At 46.6% G+C, this 16,557-nt stretch overlaps 1 protein-coding gene across 1 annotated transcript; it reads right to left on the bottom strand.

Moving 5' to 3' along the window:
* Positions 1–12,537: 12,537 nt before the first annotated feature.
* LOC121838394 lies at positions 12,538–16,179 on the bottom strand. The gene is made up of 3 exons (XM_042294626.1): positions 16,073–16,179; positions 13,940–14,130; positions 12,538–13,637 (listed from the first exon to the last, which is right to left on the bottom strand). Exons 1-3 carry the CDS (start codon positions 16,154–16,156, stop codon positions 12,806–12,808), a joined length of 1,107 nt encoding a protein of 368 aa, XP_042150560.1. The 5' UTR covers positions 16,157–16,179; the 3' UTR covers positions 12,538–12,805.
* Positions 16,180–16,557: the final 378 nt, after the last annotated feature.

The following is a 16,557-nucleotide window of genomic DNA, read 5'->3' as shown; positions in this document are numbered from 1 at the left end:
CAGTTGTTGATGCTCTTGTGATCCCCGAAAACGGGGGTGACGTGCAGGTTTGTCGTCCCGGTTTCATGAACTGGAAGATGCAGTAGCAGCAGAATCTGCGGTATGAAGAAGAGGTTTTTAGGCATCGTGCTCCATGCGCTGCTGCCGTGCCGCCCTCACAATGAATTACAGACTGCTGAGCGTCGCCATTGATGGTACAATTGACGGCGCGTATGCCCGAATTTGTGGGAAACGCCCCCTTTTTGGCTGATTTTGGCGTCTGAGGCAACCTTTGGAGAGCGATAACTAAATAAATTCTGGGCCGCTTCAAAAGCACTCGGGCATACGTGTCATAGACCTAGGGGAGATTCCTCATAATGAATTACGGACTGCTGAGCGTCGCCATTGATGGTACAATTGACGGCGCGTATGCCCGAATTTGTGGGAAACGCCCCCTTTTTGGCTGATTTTGGCGTCTGAGGCAACCTTTGGAGAGCGATAACTAAATAAATTCTGGGCCGCTTCAAAAGCACTCGGGCATACGTGTCATAGACCTAGAGGAGATTCCTTATAATGAATTACAGACTGCTGAGCGTCGCCATTGATGGTACAATTGACGGCGCGTATGCCCGAATTTGTGGGAAACGCCCCCTTTTTGGCTGATTTTGGCGTCTGAGGCAACATTTGGAGAGCGATAACTAAATAAATTCTGGGCCACTTCAAAAGCACTCGGGCATACGTGTCATAGACCTAGAGGAGATTCCTCATAATGAATTACAGACTGCTGAGCGTCGCCATTGATGGTACAATTCACGGCGCGTATGCCCGAATTTGTGGGAAACGCCCCCTTTTTGGCTGATTTTGGCGTCTGAGGCAACCTTTGGAGAGCGATAACTACATAAATTCTGGGCCGCTTCAAAAGCACTCGGGCATACGTGTCATAGACCTAGAGGAGATTCCTCATAATGAATTACAGACTGCTGAGCGTCGCCATTGATGGTACAATTGACGGCGCGTATGCCAAAATTTGTGGGAAACGCCCCCTTTTTGGCTGATTTTGGCGTCTGAGGCAACCTTTGGAGAGCGATAACTAAATAAATTCTGGGCCGCTTCAAAAGCACTCGGGCATACGTGTCATAGACCTAGAGGAGATTCCTCATAATGAATTACGGACTGCTGAGCGTCGCCATTGATGGTACAATTGACGGCGCGTATGCCCGAATTTGTGGGAAACGCCCCCTTTTTGGCTGATTTTGGCGTCTGAGGCAACCTTTGGAGAGCGATAACTAAATAAATTCTGGGCCGCTTCAAAAGCACTCGGGCATACGTGTCATAGACCTAGAGGAGATTCCTCATAATGAATTACGGACTGCTGAGCGTCGCCATTGATGGTACAATTGACGGCGCGTATGCCCGAATTTGTGGGAAACGCCCCCTTTTTGGCTGATTTTGGCGTCTGAGGCAACCTTTGGAGAGCGATAACTAAATAAATTCTGGGCCGCTTCAAAAGCACTCGGGCATACGTGTCATAGACCTAGAGGAGATTCCTTATAATGAATTACAGACTGCTGAGCGTCGCCATTGATGGTACAATTGACGGCGCGTATGCCCGAATTTGTGGGAAACGCCCCCTTTTTGGCTGATTTTGGCGTCTGAGGCAACATTTGGAGAGCGATAACTAAATAAATTCTGGGCCGCTTCAAAAGCACTCGGGCATACGTGTCATAGACCTAGAGGAGATTCCTCATAATGAATTACAGACTGCTGAGCGTCGCCATTGATGGTACAATTCACGGCGCGTGTGCCCGAATTTGTGGGAAACGCCCCCTTTTTGGCTGATTTTGGCGTCTGAGGCAACCTTTGGAGAGCGATAACTACATAAATTCTGGGCCGCTTCAAAAGCACTCGGGCATACGTGTCATAGACCTAGAGGAGATTCCTCATAATGAATTACAGACTGCTGAGCGTCGCCATTGATGGTACAATTGACGGCGCGTATGCCAAAATTTGTGGGAAACGCCCCCTTTTTGGCTGATTTTGGCGTCTGAGGCAACCTTTGGAGAGCGATAACTAAATAAATTCTGGGCCGCTTCAAAAGCACTCGGGCATACGTGTCATAGACCTAGAGGAGATTCCTCATAATGAATTACAGACTGCTGAGCGTCACCATTGATGGTACAATTGACGGCGCGTATGCCCGAATTTGTGGGAAACGCCCCCTTTTTGGCTGATTTTGGCGTCTGAGGCAACCTTTGGAGAGCGATAACTAAATAAATTCTGGGCCGCTTCAAAAGCACTCGGGCATACGTGTCATAGACCTAGAGGAGATTCCTCATAATGAATTACAGACTGCTGAGCGTCGTCATTGATGGTACAATTGACGGCGCGTATGCCCGAATTTGTGGGAAACGCCCCCCTTTTGGCTGATTTTGGCGTCTGAGGCAAACTTTGGAGAGCGATAACTAAATAAATTCTGGGCCGCTTCTAAAGCACTCGGGCATACGTGTCATAGACCTAGAGGAGATTCCTCATAATGAATTACAGACTGCTGAGCGTCGCCATTGATGGTACAATTGACGGCGCGTATGCCAAAATTTGTGGGAAACGCCCCCTTTTTGACTGATTTTGGCGTCTGAGGCAACCTTTGGAGAGCGATAACTAAATAAATTCTGGGCCGCTTCAAAAGCACTCGGGCATACGTGTCATAGACCTAGAGGAGATTCCTCATAATGAATTACAGACTGCTGAGCGTCGCCATTGATGGTACAATTGACGGCGCGTATGCCCGAATTTGTGGGAAACGCCCCCTTTTTGGCTGATTTTGGCGTCTGAGGCAACCTTTGGAGAGCGATAACTAAATAAATTCTGGGCCGCTTCAAAAGCACTCGGGCATACGTGTCATAGACCTAGAGGAGATTCCTCATAATGAATTACGGACTGCTGAGCGTCGCCATTGATGGTACAATTGACGGCGCGTATGCCCGAATTTGTGGGAAACGCCCCCTTTTTGGCTGATTTTGGCGTCTGAGGCAACCTTTGGAGAGCGATAACTAAATAAATTCTGGGCCGCTTCAAAAGCACTCGGGCATACGTGTCATAGACCTAGAGGAGATTCCTTATAATGAATTACAGACTGCTGAGCGTCGCCATTGATGGTACAATTGACGGCGCGTATGCCCGAATTTGTGGGAAACGCCCCCTTTTTGGCTGATTTTGGCGTCTGAGGCAACATTTGGAGAGCGATAACTAAATAAATTCTGGGCCGCTTCAAAAGCACTCGGGCATACGTGTCATAGACCTAGAGGAGATTCCTCATAATGAATTACAGACTGCTGAGCGTCGCCATTGATGGTACAATTGACGGCGCGTATGCCCGAATTTGTGGGAAACGCCCCCTTTTCGGCTGATTTTGGCGTCTGAGGCAACCTTTGGAGAGCGATAACTAAATAAATTCTGGGCCGCTTCAAAAGCACTCGGGCATACGTGTCATAGACCTAGAGGAGATTCCTCATAATGAATTACAGACTGCTGAGCGTCGCCATTGATGGTACAATTGACGGCGCGTATGCCCGAATTTGTGGGAAACGCCCCCTTTTTGGCTGATTTTGGCGTCTGAGGCAACCTTTGGAGAGCGATAACTAAATAAATTCTGGGCCGCTTCAAAAGCACTCGGGCATACGTGTCATAGACCTAGAGGAGATTCCTCATAATGAATTACAGACTGCTGAGCGTCGCCATTGATGGTACAATTGACGGCGCGTTTGCCCGAATTTGTGGGAAACGCCCCCTTTTTGGCTGATTTTGGCGTCTGAGGCAACCTTTGGAGAGCGATAACTAAATAAATGCTGGGCCGCTTCAAGAGCACTCGGGCATACGTGTCATAGACCTAGAGGAGATTCCTTATAATGAATTACAGGCTGCTGAGCGTCGCCATTGATGGTACAATTGACGGCGCGTATGCCCGAATTTGTGGGAAACGCCCCCTTTTTGGCTGATTTTGGCGTCTGAGGCAACCTTTGGAGAGCGATAACTAAATAAATACTGGGCCGCTTCAAAAGCACTCGGGCATACGTGTCATAGACCTAGAGGAGATTCCTCATAATGAATTACAGACTGCTGAGCGTCACCATTGATGGTACAATTGACGGCGCGTATGCCCGAATTTGTGGGAAACGCCCCCTTTTTGGCTGATTTTGGCGTCTGAGGCAACCTTTGAAGAGCGATAACTAAATAAATTCTGGGCCGCTTCAAAAGCACTCGGGCATACGTGTCATACACCTAGAGGAGATTCCTTATAATTAATTGCAGACTGCTGAGCGTCGCCATTGATGGTACAATTGACGGCGCGTATGTCCAAAATTGTGGGAAACGCCCCCTTTTGACGGTTGAGGCAAGCTTTGGAGAGCGATAACTAAATAAATTCTGGGCCGCTTCAAAAGCACTCGGGCATATGCGTTGCAGAACTAGAGGAGATGCATTATTATGGCTTATAGAGTGCTGAGTGTCGCCATTGATGGTACAATTGGCGGCGCGTATGCCAAATTTCTGTGACACGCCCCTTTTTTGCCTGATTTTGACGTCTGAGGTTGTGATGACTTAAGAGATTCTGGGCCGTTTCAAAAGCTCTTGGGTCGCACGCGCAGCAAACCTACATAAGATTGATTAATTAGCAGTAACAGCGTGCTAAATGTCGCCATAAATGGTACTCTTCATGTCGCGTTGGCCAAAATGTCTGGACCACGCCCACTCATTTTGGCATTTTTATTTTTAATACCATTCTTGGGGGGGGGGGGGGGAGGAAGTGGAATAGCTGGTGAAATGAAATTTGGACACTTTGTAAAATATAGTTCCGATCAAAAAACGTTTTGACTCCTTAATTATTCAGCGCTTTAAGTATAATGTATTTGAACTAATTACGTGATGAGAACAAAAAAAGAAAAGAAAAAAACCTGCATTCAGGTTCTGTGTTTATCAATTAAGAAAATATTCAGTGTAGTTGTCGTTTTGTTATACATTACATATGATGCTAAAAAATGTATTTAGGAACGCAACAACGTCACTGAATCCTCGAGTCTCCTCACCAACTGCGGATTCCTTTTGGTATTTAAAGGAGCTGTGCAACGATATTCAGTTGGAATGTTTTTCACTATACACGAGCTTACTGGCACTATTGGGACTCAAGGATACTCGCACGCAACGCCACTGGCCAAGAAACTCCTTTGTTGCGGTAAAATTTCCAGGAGAAAAGCAATTATTTTCGTTAAATCTCTCCTTCGCAAAATTTGATGACGTAACGTGGGGATCGCAGTACACCCAAGTGACGATATTTGAATGCGGTTCCTAGATTGGACCCGAGCCCTGCGTGGGCACTCGATTTGGGCTCGTGATAATCACTAGCTCGAGAATCATTCGGGTAGTCGCCCGCGTCCAATCGCTGCAACGACGACAATAGCCGAGCCATAACAATATCTGGAACTCAGCGCGTGTCGTGTGCTTTGCCAACCCCAGCGCGTGACTATGATCAACATTGGCGGCATATAATCGGCTCCAGATCGCGTGGCCGCTTGTTCTGGCTGCGAGTTGAGGGGGTGAACGCTGCTCGCTTTTCTTTATTTTTTTTTCTGGGACTTCTATTGCGTGAAGTGAAAAACGAACGCGTGTTTCATAGGTCATTGACGTCAGGCATTCGTTCTAAGCGGTATTTGCGCAAAGTACAAAAATTGTTGCATCGCCCCTTTAAAGTCCTGGGGAACCACTTTAAGTTTAAGTAATTTGAAAATAAAAAAGGTTTCCATGGAGCTAGAGACACTGGCTATATATATAGCAAAATGCAACTAAATTGATGGTGTGGTTCTCTTAGGGTTTGCATTGAATGTTGAAAAGACGTATGATTTTTCTGCGGTTCGCCATAGGAACCAATGAGTAAAAGTTTGGTTGCATTTTGGCCAGACTTAATACAAACCCAGGACCACGAAATTTCTCGCGGAGGTTGAGGGCAGCGAATTAAAACGTGACAATAAAGTGCAAAGGGATTGAGTGATTAGTTTTCTTTGTATAAAAAAAGATCGCTTTGCTCCATTGAGTTACGGGCGCCGGCGCAACGGCGGCCGATAGATGGCGTAAGCAGTGGCGGCGCTCGCCTGTCCGAGAATCTTGGGGTTGCAACCAGACGAAACTAAATAAAAAAGAAAAGAGCTTCATTTTTTTTTCAGCTGCTTGTTACGCGTTTGTTTATTTGCTTTCGTGGCGTTGGTATGGACTAAAAACAAAAAAAAAAAAGGAAAGGAATGACGTAGTCCAGCTCACACTGCATACTTGGGTAGTAATTCAATTACAGTAATTAAATTACTGTAATTTAATTACTTTTCCTAGTAATTTGTAATTGTAATAATTACTTTTGGCTGAAAGGAATTGTAATTGTAATTTAATTACTTTCTAGCATCAGTAATTGCTAAATTTCAGGCACAATTACAATTACTTTTGCAAGATTTTGCGGCGGTGGCGCTTTTCCCCCCTGGCCACGGCGACGAGAGCACAACCGAAGCAATAAAAGAGAGAGTCTCCCAACCTGCTCAAAAAAAGGGAAAAGGGAGGCTGGGATAGAACGGAATGAAGGATTTTGTAGACTGCAAAACGATTTAATGAAGAATTTCAGAAATAATTTGATAAATGAGGGCTTCATTCGCGTCCGTTTTCGTTCCTGTCGTAGTTGAATCTGACTCTTCGTCTCGTTCGCTTCCTGTTGCTCCTGTTTCTAGGGGTCTTTCTTATTTCTCATTCCCACACGGGGGTATGGGGGTCGAAGTCGAGCTGGTTGGCTCCGATCACATCATCCGGTCGAGGCGGGGAGGTTCGAAGTTTTCCTTACGCGTCTTCGCCGCTAGCATATTCGCTTACATATTTCAGTCAAGTTTGGGGACTTTTTTGTTCATGTAATTATTCTCTTTTCTTTATGAGTTTTCACGTCTTTCTCCTCTATCTCGTATGTTGGTACCACTAACAGAGGGTCGTGCTACTCTAATATCGAGGCGAAGAAGCGCAGTTTAGCAACAACAGTTGGAAGTAAGGCAGGGTGAGTCGTGTTAATTAGACCTGCTGCTTCTTTGCTTCTTCGCCTGACATGACGATCCTAAATTTATTATATATCTCAGGAGCTTTTTTTTTTTTTTGGTGTTACCGTGCACTGAATTAACCCAGAATCCCTGGCAAGAGAGTTGCTGCTATTGTGACACTAGTTTTGTGGAAGCGACCGCAGTTCGCGTGCTACGGTTACCCACATCCGACATGTTACAAGTCCACAGACAGGGAGAGGCAGCGAATCACCGAGTTTTATGATACCAGTACTGTCGCATATTTGTTTCCTTGTATTATTTTTAAGTTTATTTTTTGTTGGTTTGACTTGGATACCATTTGCACAAGCTCTAAAGAGATTCACCTCGCACCTGTGAATTTTGTCGCCATTTATTTTTATTTTTTGAGAATATAAGAAATCAGAAGTTCATTACTCCAAACTATTAAGTTCTATAATCCATTTAACAAATTTCATAAAAGAAAAGTACAATGCGTGACATTTATACAGCGGCCATATAACTCGTTTACAGTTATATGGCCCAAGGTGGGTAATTCTCAGAAATAAGTAATTGTAAAGTAATTGCATTACTTTTAAAAAGTAATTTGTAATTGCAATGAACTACTTTCGCGTAGTAGTAATTGTAATTGTAGTTAAACTACTTTGGGGGCTAAGTAATTGTAATTGTAATTAAATTACATTTTGAAAGTAATTTACCCATGTATGTCACACTGCCCGTAAAACAAGAATCGCAGAGTCGCATGCTGTAATCTATACTTCGCTTCATCTTCGGTCCGAGCGTGGCCGATGTTATGAGCCTAACGGCCAATCAAACAGTGTAAAAAGCGCAACGTCATGGCGTGCTCTTTGCGCTTGACTAGCCGGCGGAGGAGCATACAGTGCACAGAGAGACGGCGAATACCGGCTGGTCCTATCAACAACAGAGAGCACGCCATGACGTTTTGCCTCTTCCGCTGTTTGATTGGTCCTTCGGCTCACAACATCGGCCGCGCTCGGACCTAAGATGAAACAAAGTATAGTACGTGCAAGCAGAGTATGACCTTTTTTGCTTTCTCACTTCTATTCCCAGTGACTTTAGCAGGTTGTTTGTTTGCTCGCTTGACGAAGCAGTTCAAAAGTACATTCAAGTACTTGTTGACGTACTGTACGTGCCCAGGCAGCTTTGCCCACCGCGTCTTTGTCTTGTCGATCAGCGGCCTCAAGTCGGCCTTCAGCTGAGCTTTTGTCTGGTATGTCGAATAGGGGTGTCGCGAACTTTTGTCGAACCAGATGTTTTGGTCGAACTTTCGGGGTTCGACTGGGTCGAACCGGTTCGACGAACCTTTGAACCTTTCACCAGATTCGACCGGTTCGACTTTGTGGACAGTGTGACCAGACCTTGATACAAGCATGTCTAGGTTTGGAGAATTTCTTTTTTTATGCAAAGGGTTATTTTATTGCGTGAACAGCTGCAATTAAAAGAAACTAATTCTATTCACTGAAGAAGTTAATAACTTAAATTTTAGTACTGTATTGACTGAAATAGCCGATCAGCGCTGCACTTAATTCATCTCTTAGCCATTACCATCCAATCCAAAGCCAACTGGCCAGCCTGTCGCGCATGCGCACGCGAGTCGAACCTCAATACAAGGATCGACGAACTTTTCACTATAAGGTCGAAAAAGTCGAACCTGGTCGAACTCGAACCGCGGCCGGTTCGCGACACCCCTAGTGTCGAAGGCACGGCTGATGTTACCGGCTAGGTGACGAGCTAAGGCGGAAGGTGGTGTTATTTTCGCATGCGAATAGTTCTCGTTCTTTAACGAAATGTCTTTCGAAGTGTTGCATAGTTTCTGATTGCAGTGGGACTTGGCAAGCACGATGAGAGATCTGACTGGCTGTCCTTCCGCCTACATAGGACTGGATGTTGAGTTGTGCGTCTGATCTGTCGTCCGTGAAGTTCTCCGCGATCTCCGTGGAGTTGCTATAATCGTCTATTGAGGCGTCAGTGGCGATTTTGAAGACAGACTTGGATAGCTATTCCAGTTTAATTTGATTGCAGCAGTAACTTGGGTTTACTACGGTTGATACAATGCCATTTCGTCGAAGTACGTTTTAGAGAACGGGCACGTTCTATCGAAGCACGGTTTAGAGAAAGCAGAGCCTCGGTTTAGAGAAATGCCATTTATCGAAAAGGGGACGCTATTTCAAAAAGGGTTTTCTACTGCGCGCGTGTATCACTGGTGCACGTGGTAACCCAAGCCCCCCGCTGCGCTCCCGCCGCTTCGCCACGGCAGTCCGCGGCGGCTCATGACAAAAATTTTAACTCACCTGGTTTACCTGCAGACGCCGCTTCGCGGCGTCCGAATTTTCTAAAAGGAGGCTCATCGCCATTTTCTCTAAACTGGGTTTCTCTATAAAGGAATTCGATAAACTGAGGTCGGTAAAACAGCGTTCGCTAAATCGAGCTTCTCTAATCCGCATGCCTCCGCAGTAACTTAATTACTCACGTTTGTTCGGTCTTCGGAAAACGGAAGAAGGATTTTCGACCACATCGCAGAAACTTGTTTTTGCAGTGGTAGGCAACATATGGCATGCCTGCCACCTCCATGTATGCGCTGGTGTATGCCCGAAGGCGGCCGGCTAATCAACACACGATCACCCATAGCAGATGTGCCCGCGGAAAGAGGAGGTCATCGCAGACGACAGTGAAACAACACATCGCACCGGCGTGCGGTCGTGTACCACTACTGCGTGGTGCACTTTAAAGACTCCAGGCTAGCGGTTGTACTGCACTAGCTAAATACAGCTGGGAGACTCGTCGCCCGTTGAGGCAGACCAAGTTCTAGGCTGTATAAACATACAAACAACCCAATTATAAAACAACAACAACAGCAACAACAAAGCAGCAGACGGCCCTCAAAATGTCCGGGCATAGTAAACGTTAAAGCGAAGGAAAGAGAGTAAAAACTAAGCTAAACAAGGCAAAGAAAAATACGCGATGGTTCTAACGTCAAGTAAACACAATAGAAAAAAAAAAACATAAAAGCAGGAGGAAGACAGTCCGCGCCGGCATAGCATAGCCTCAAACATAAAAAGAAAGTGGACTTTGAAAAATGGAGGTTACCGTAGAAGACGCAGAAGACGTTATTTGTCCCTGCACTAACAATCAGAATTGGTGCACCGTACATAACGCGACCGAAATCGCTTTATTTGCACTGCAACGCTCTCCTCTTTTTTCTTTTGCACACGCAAAAAGTCTGTTTTTTTTTTAACTTTGTTTTTATTAATTTCACGAATATCGTCAGATTGACATGTGCACAATCGACTTCTTCCAGAACATATTGACCTTGCAGTAACGTACGTGGTTCGAAATCTCCTTTTGCTTCTTCATCCTTAGACGATCTTAACGGGATTAGCCAGCTCGCCTATTCGACAAAACGGTTATAAGCAAGACATTCAGGAGAAATGCGAATTGCCACAAACCGAATTGATTGATACGAACAGCAAAATTGAAACGAAGCTTTGTTCTAAAATTTTTGTACATTGCGCTTTTTCAAAAAACTGCGCCAAAGGTACATTCGTGTTTTGTCTGGCTTAGATAAGTTTTGGCAGAGTGTTTTCTTCAGGAGAGCCCGAATATCGTACCCTGAAAGCTGCAACACCTTTCCCCCGCGACGAAAATGTCCTTCCCTCAAAAGGTGGCACTTATTTTTTAACATTCATAGCAGCGAATACCCGTCACAATTTGTTTTTCATTGGTCACCTCGTACGGAGATAGGTAAAACCAATGCGTTATAGAGAATTCGTCTACTAGCGGAAACTTCGAGCTCGCCAGGGTCTCTGCGATCACTTTTCGCCCGCTCTCCGCGGGAGTTGCCGGTATTTGCTTGCAGAGTATTTGGGGCCGAAGGCTGACGGGCGGAGCACTACCTCAGAAAAGCATCCGCATTGCAAAAGAGTGTGCGAGAGGAATTCCATTACGCAGTGTACAAAGAGCACTACTTTTACATATATGATTCTCTGTTTTTATAGTGCTCTATTTTATATGTGTGAAGTAAAGGTACATGGTATTTAGTTTCATAAACATTCATGGCCATACTTCGTAAACATGTTCACTTTTTGGAGAAGTTGGGAGGCGTGCTGGCAACAATGACACAAAGTCGTTTCGCCTTAGACGTATCAATCCAATCCAATCCAGTTTTTGTGTATTTACCCGAACCCGTATCTCGCTCCCGCGCGTGGTCCGTACACTGATCTCTATAACAAATGTTTTTTGTTTGTTTTTTTAACCTTGTGTAAACAGTGATAATTGTGTTTGAGAACTGGTGGAAAGTTTTACGAAAGCGCAGCACCGCAGGAAAAAGGCACAACTCGTCAAACGCAAGTCTCGCCGGTCTCGCGACGTGATCAAAGCTTCCTTGGCACACCGAAGTTCTGCGTCTCTTTGCATTCGCGCGCTTGGATACTGATTAAGAATCGACGTCGTGGCAAAGATTTGAAGGTGTGTCGCGCGTAGATGTCTTTGCTGCATACATATGGGCCTCAGCGTTCTGAATCGTTCCTGCGAGCTGCTAACAATAAAGCACCCCGTTTAACCAAGATCACAAGTGCAACTTTAAGGGTTCAAATCACATCGCCATTTATTTGAACAATTGAACCAGGTTCGTTGGAAGTGTTTTGGAGTTGGGGGAAAGGGGGTGCACAGAATTAAAGATTTTTGTTTTGCTGAAATGTTTGTCATAAGCGTCTAGCAAACAAAAAACGCCCCACGGTCGACGGCGGCGCGTTTTTTGCCTATCCTGTCCAGGCAGACATGCCTGTCCTATAGCCACGTAGAAACATTTTTTTCTCCTAAATTCAGTGTCTTCATAAGAAAAAAAAAAAAAAAAAAGAAAACACATCGAAGTTTGACCACAGCGAAGCCAATGCTGAGATGTTTTGATTTTTCAAAGCTAATTGTTGTGAGTGTATGTTTATACAGTTAGAAGTTTGTCAACCCCGATGGGCGTCTGGTGTCTCAGCTGTAGATGAACAACTGAGCCAGTGCAGTACAACCGCTAGAAGTGAGGCGCCAAAACAAAGAGGACACAAGGAGAGATGCAGACAGGACGAGGCGCCTCGTCCTGTCTGCATCTGTCCTTGTGTCCTCGTTGTTTTGGCGCCTCACTTCAAGCATGTATACAACCAACTAGCCCAACTCGCCGTTCTAATACAACCGCTAGCCTAGGGTTTTTAACGTGCACCACGCAGCAGTGATACACGACCGCATGCCTGTACGGTGCTCATCCATATCGAAACGGGCAGGGGGTGGGGACTGAACCCAGGATCAGGCAGGTAGCCAAGGGAGGGGAGGGGGGGCACGCCCTCCCCCTCCTCCCAAATCTTTCATTTTGCTGGGGCCTCCCCTCCGTCGGCAGTACTTCCAACTCGGCGAGCACCGTTATGGGATCGCCGGCAAATGCCCTCAAAAATCGACAGAAAGAGACTTTTTTTTATTTTTTTTTTTATTTTGAACGCGGTAAGAGCATTTGTTGATATTTTCACTCAATAGTTCTGCCACCTAGCCAAACCTTTGTTGTGAATCATGGAATGACACGTCGAGAAGAAGAATTTTGTGGACTGTTTAAAAAGGTTTCGAGGCGTTAGTGTACACGCTGAATAAAAGGCTCGGTGCTACAGACTTCACCAAAGTACAGCAGGAAACAAATGCTTCGAGAATGAGCGGGGCTGAAACAAAGTCTAGGCGTACAATTTTCATGACTGCGACGCCGTGGGAAAGCGCCCTAGCCTCAGCGAGAAGAACCGATACACCAGAACCTCCAGGAGCTTTTCTCCAACTGTGGTGACCGATGTCGAACCATTGCACTCGATGTCACTTGCTAACACGTCGATCCATGATTGAAACTCCGCACTCTGTGTGTTCTCATTCGCAACGATGTCTGCAACTGAGTCAGTAGACAAGTCCAAGCAGACTGCACAAAACCGAGTCCAGAATGCTTCGGCGCGTGGGCACGTTGGTTGCTCGGTTTTCTTGCGAGCTTCGAGCAGCTGAGATGAGATACCCGCGTTTAAATCAGCACAGGGTTTGTAGAGACGTTGCTCTCCACGCTGCTCAATGTCCTCCAGGAGCAGATCACTCTGCGGATCGTCACAGGGGACTGGCGGAAAGTTCTGGTACCTTTCTGAAACCTCGATTGGCTGTTCAGGATTGCAGGGCAGGGAGGAGTCGCGAAGACATGGCGACGCCTGAGCAGCCGATTCACTGCGAGTAACTGGCGGACCGCTTTCAAGGCTTGATGACGTGTGGACGGCAACACTGTGCGAACCTGTAGTGTCACAGGAACCTGTGGTGGTTGGCAGGGCAAAGCCCCAAAAGTCTTTATGGGCGGTTGTGGGTAGCGAGAACTGATCAGAGGAAGCTGCTTCCTGCGGTGGCAGGCATGCTGATTGTGGATCCGCGGGGAGTCCACAGGAAGAGCAGTCGAATGCATATGGGCACTTTTCTTCAGAAGGATTGAAGCTCGCCGTTTCCAGGCTCTTACCCAACTGTTCCGAATGCAATCCATGGATCCTCTGACGCATCCCGCTGTTTGAAAAATAAAGAAGAAACAGACAGCTTCCATTGCGTCTCAGATTTACCAGCACAGCATACACTCACGGCCGCTCAAGATTAGTGTTTCGGTGACTGCAGCATTTTCCGTAGCTTAGCCTGTCTACAAACACATTTAATGTTACCAAGACGCTCAAGATTTAAAAAAAGGTCGTGAACAAGGCTGCTTGACATGTCCCAAAGTTTTATAACAAGGACACTTCCTGAAGCAACATTCGTCTTTTTTTTTTTTCGCCTTACACACTATGCTTCGTAACGGAAGATGTAGGGGTGCTTACCTTTGTGTGCGGATCCGTTTCATGTACGAAGCTGAATTGCCCCATCCATCTGCCTTGAGTTTCACTTGCAGGCGGGACGAGCTGCGACTGACGGTCACGAACTGGAGCTGGCTGAGAACCAGAAGCTCAGGATTGCCAGGTCCGATAAACTGGACGGCTAGTTGGTACCGCCTGAACAGGGTCACGTGTACCTGTGACAATCATGTCCCCATGGTGCGGAAGAAGAAAACCAAGCCGCTGAGTGCCCTGCTCACAACTAATGCTACGTTGATCAGCTTCATCACATCGTCTACCTCAGCAGCAATGGCCGACCTGACCGATGAACAGAAGGATACAGAAGAACGCACTCGCATACAGAAACACAAGAAAAACACGAAAATGAAGAAGGAATGAACGTCCGCATTCAATTGACAGTCGGCGCCTTGTGTGTGTGTAGTCGCGGATATTAAGAAAAAGCCCAGGCGGGCGCTTGACTTGGAAAGCCTGCAGCGCCATCTACGAGAAGAAAGTTCTACCATGATCGAGGCTTCAGGTTCTGTTCGGTTTTTAATATCGTTCCCTTCCTAGCCCGGCTGGCGCTGTGTTAATGCTTATTTCAGTGTCGAATGTAGAGGCCTTCCGCGAGAGAAGGCAAAATCAAGCGCTGCTGAAACGACCAGGGCGGCAAGCTGAGCGATCGGTTTACGGGTGTTTGATAATAAGTTCGCTGGATAAAAGACGAGAAGCGGTCTTTTACTTTATTTCATGGAGCATTAATTTTTGTCAAAGCCCGTCTTTTTGTATTGGAACGACGTAAGCCTGATCCCATAACATTACAGGAAGATCCATTGTTGGATTCTTAGCGAATGTGTTAGCATGACTCTTGGAAACGCCACACACGTCCCACTTTGGGAAATGCAAACGCTGACCCCTTCCTTTTTTCTTTTTACTTTCCTTTTTGCGTTCTCCATATTTTACTGCTTTTTTGGGCCACATTAAGAGGTCAGTTTTAGCGCTTTCCAAGGGTCATGCTAACGGATTCCCCAAGAATCCACCAATGGATCTTCCTGTAATTTTTTTCACCCCTTTTCTTTCCTCTGCCTGTCAGAGTACGTTGACGCCCTTGGATACGGTTATCCATATCACTAGGGGAAAGGGACCACATCCGTACCGCTCGTGGAACGAACCGAATCCATCGTTTTAACTACGCATAGACATCAAAGCCCACGCACCAATACTACGGAAACACAAAGCGAGCAACAACCGTTGACAGCAGAGCGGCAACTGAGCACGCCCACCTTTCACCGCGCCGCCTGCTAAATAACAAAGTCGTAGTACTGAATGAGATGCCGTCAACAAAGAATGCTAACACTGGGCACAGGTTGGACACGACGATTGCGTCAACGTTTGACTCAAACGAGCGCTGACGTACTCGTATCAAATCTATGTTCAGCGCTGGGCTTCTCTGATTTAGCTATCAGATTCAGCACTACGGCTTTGTTAGCTAGGAGGTGTTGCGCGACGCCTCTTCTTCTCTGACTCCGCTTCAGCTGTGCGCGTGACTTGTCCGAAAACGAAAGGGCTCGTTTTGACGAAAACACGGAGGTGTCTGTCAGTTTGTCAGCGCCGGAGTCAGAGGGAGATGTTGATGCGTGCTGACGCCAGCGCTTCGGACCACTGAGAGCGTCGCACGCGACAACTGACAAATGAAAGGCACCGCCGGGCTTTCGTAGAAACGAGCGTTCCAATGCTAACGCATTAAAACGGTGCCAAAATCGGTGTTGACTCAGCCGTCGTAGGCCAACCAAGTAGCGAGTAACGACAATAATCGAAGAGCCACTGAAATACCGCTCGTGCCTCAATTATAGCTAAGGTTTCTTCCGTTCGATAGCCCTTAAGACCTTCAAAGCCACGCTCTAGCCTGGGCTTTTATATATCGCCCGCCACTGTACATCTTTTCCTTGTCCTTCTTTGTCCTCCTGCGAAAGCCGTAGTTCGACTAGCAGCTGGGTTGGGGGTCAACAGATGTCAGTGAATCCGATCTTTTGGGACACCCAGTGTTGATGAGAGTGAACAAACAGTTAGGATGGTGCGGTCGACAGCCAACACGGGACAACGTGATGGTAGGACACAAAAGTATTCAATGAAGATAACCATGGGCCGAACAGCAGCTGGGTGGGTGGTCAGGAAGATGTCATTGAATCCGATCAAATCGGACATCCAGTCTCGACCAGCCATCGTCCCACGAGGGTGAGCGTAGGTAGAAGCTGAAAAATAAAAAAAAGAATTTCTGATTTCGAAATTTCTCTTACAGGGAAGCGTTCTTGAAATAACACAAATTGCATAAACGCAAGAGTGGACAAATCAACACATCTCGTTTGTTCGTTGCGGTGCTTCTTATTTCAGTGTTGCTTAACCTTGCCAATGTTTTAATACAACTCGCTCAGTCGTCTCGGGGGGAGGGGGGGGGGGGGGTTTAGCCATAACCCTCCCCACATACACACACGCAAACACGCACACAAAGGAATTTTATTCCTTACGGTTGTACAACGAGTTTTAGGACTTGCACCTACGGATACAGCCCTTATTTTGAGTAATACAACCTTTCTAATCCTACCACAGTGCACTGTAGCGTGACA

The sequence above is a fragment of the Ixodes scapularis genome, unplaced genomic scaffold (assembly GCF_016920785.2).
Source record: "Ixodes scapularis isolate PalLabHiFi unplaced genomic scaffold, ASM1692078v2 PGA_scaffold6__148_contigs__length_123643588, whole genome shotgun sequence".
NCBI classification, from domain to species: Eukaryota; Metazoa; Arthropoda; class Arachnida; order Ixodida; family Ixodidae; genus Ixodes; species Ixodes scapularis.
Note: the sequence above shows the minus strand (reverse complement) of the source record. Positions and strands in the feature narration are given on the sequence as shown.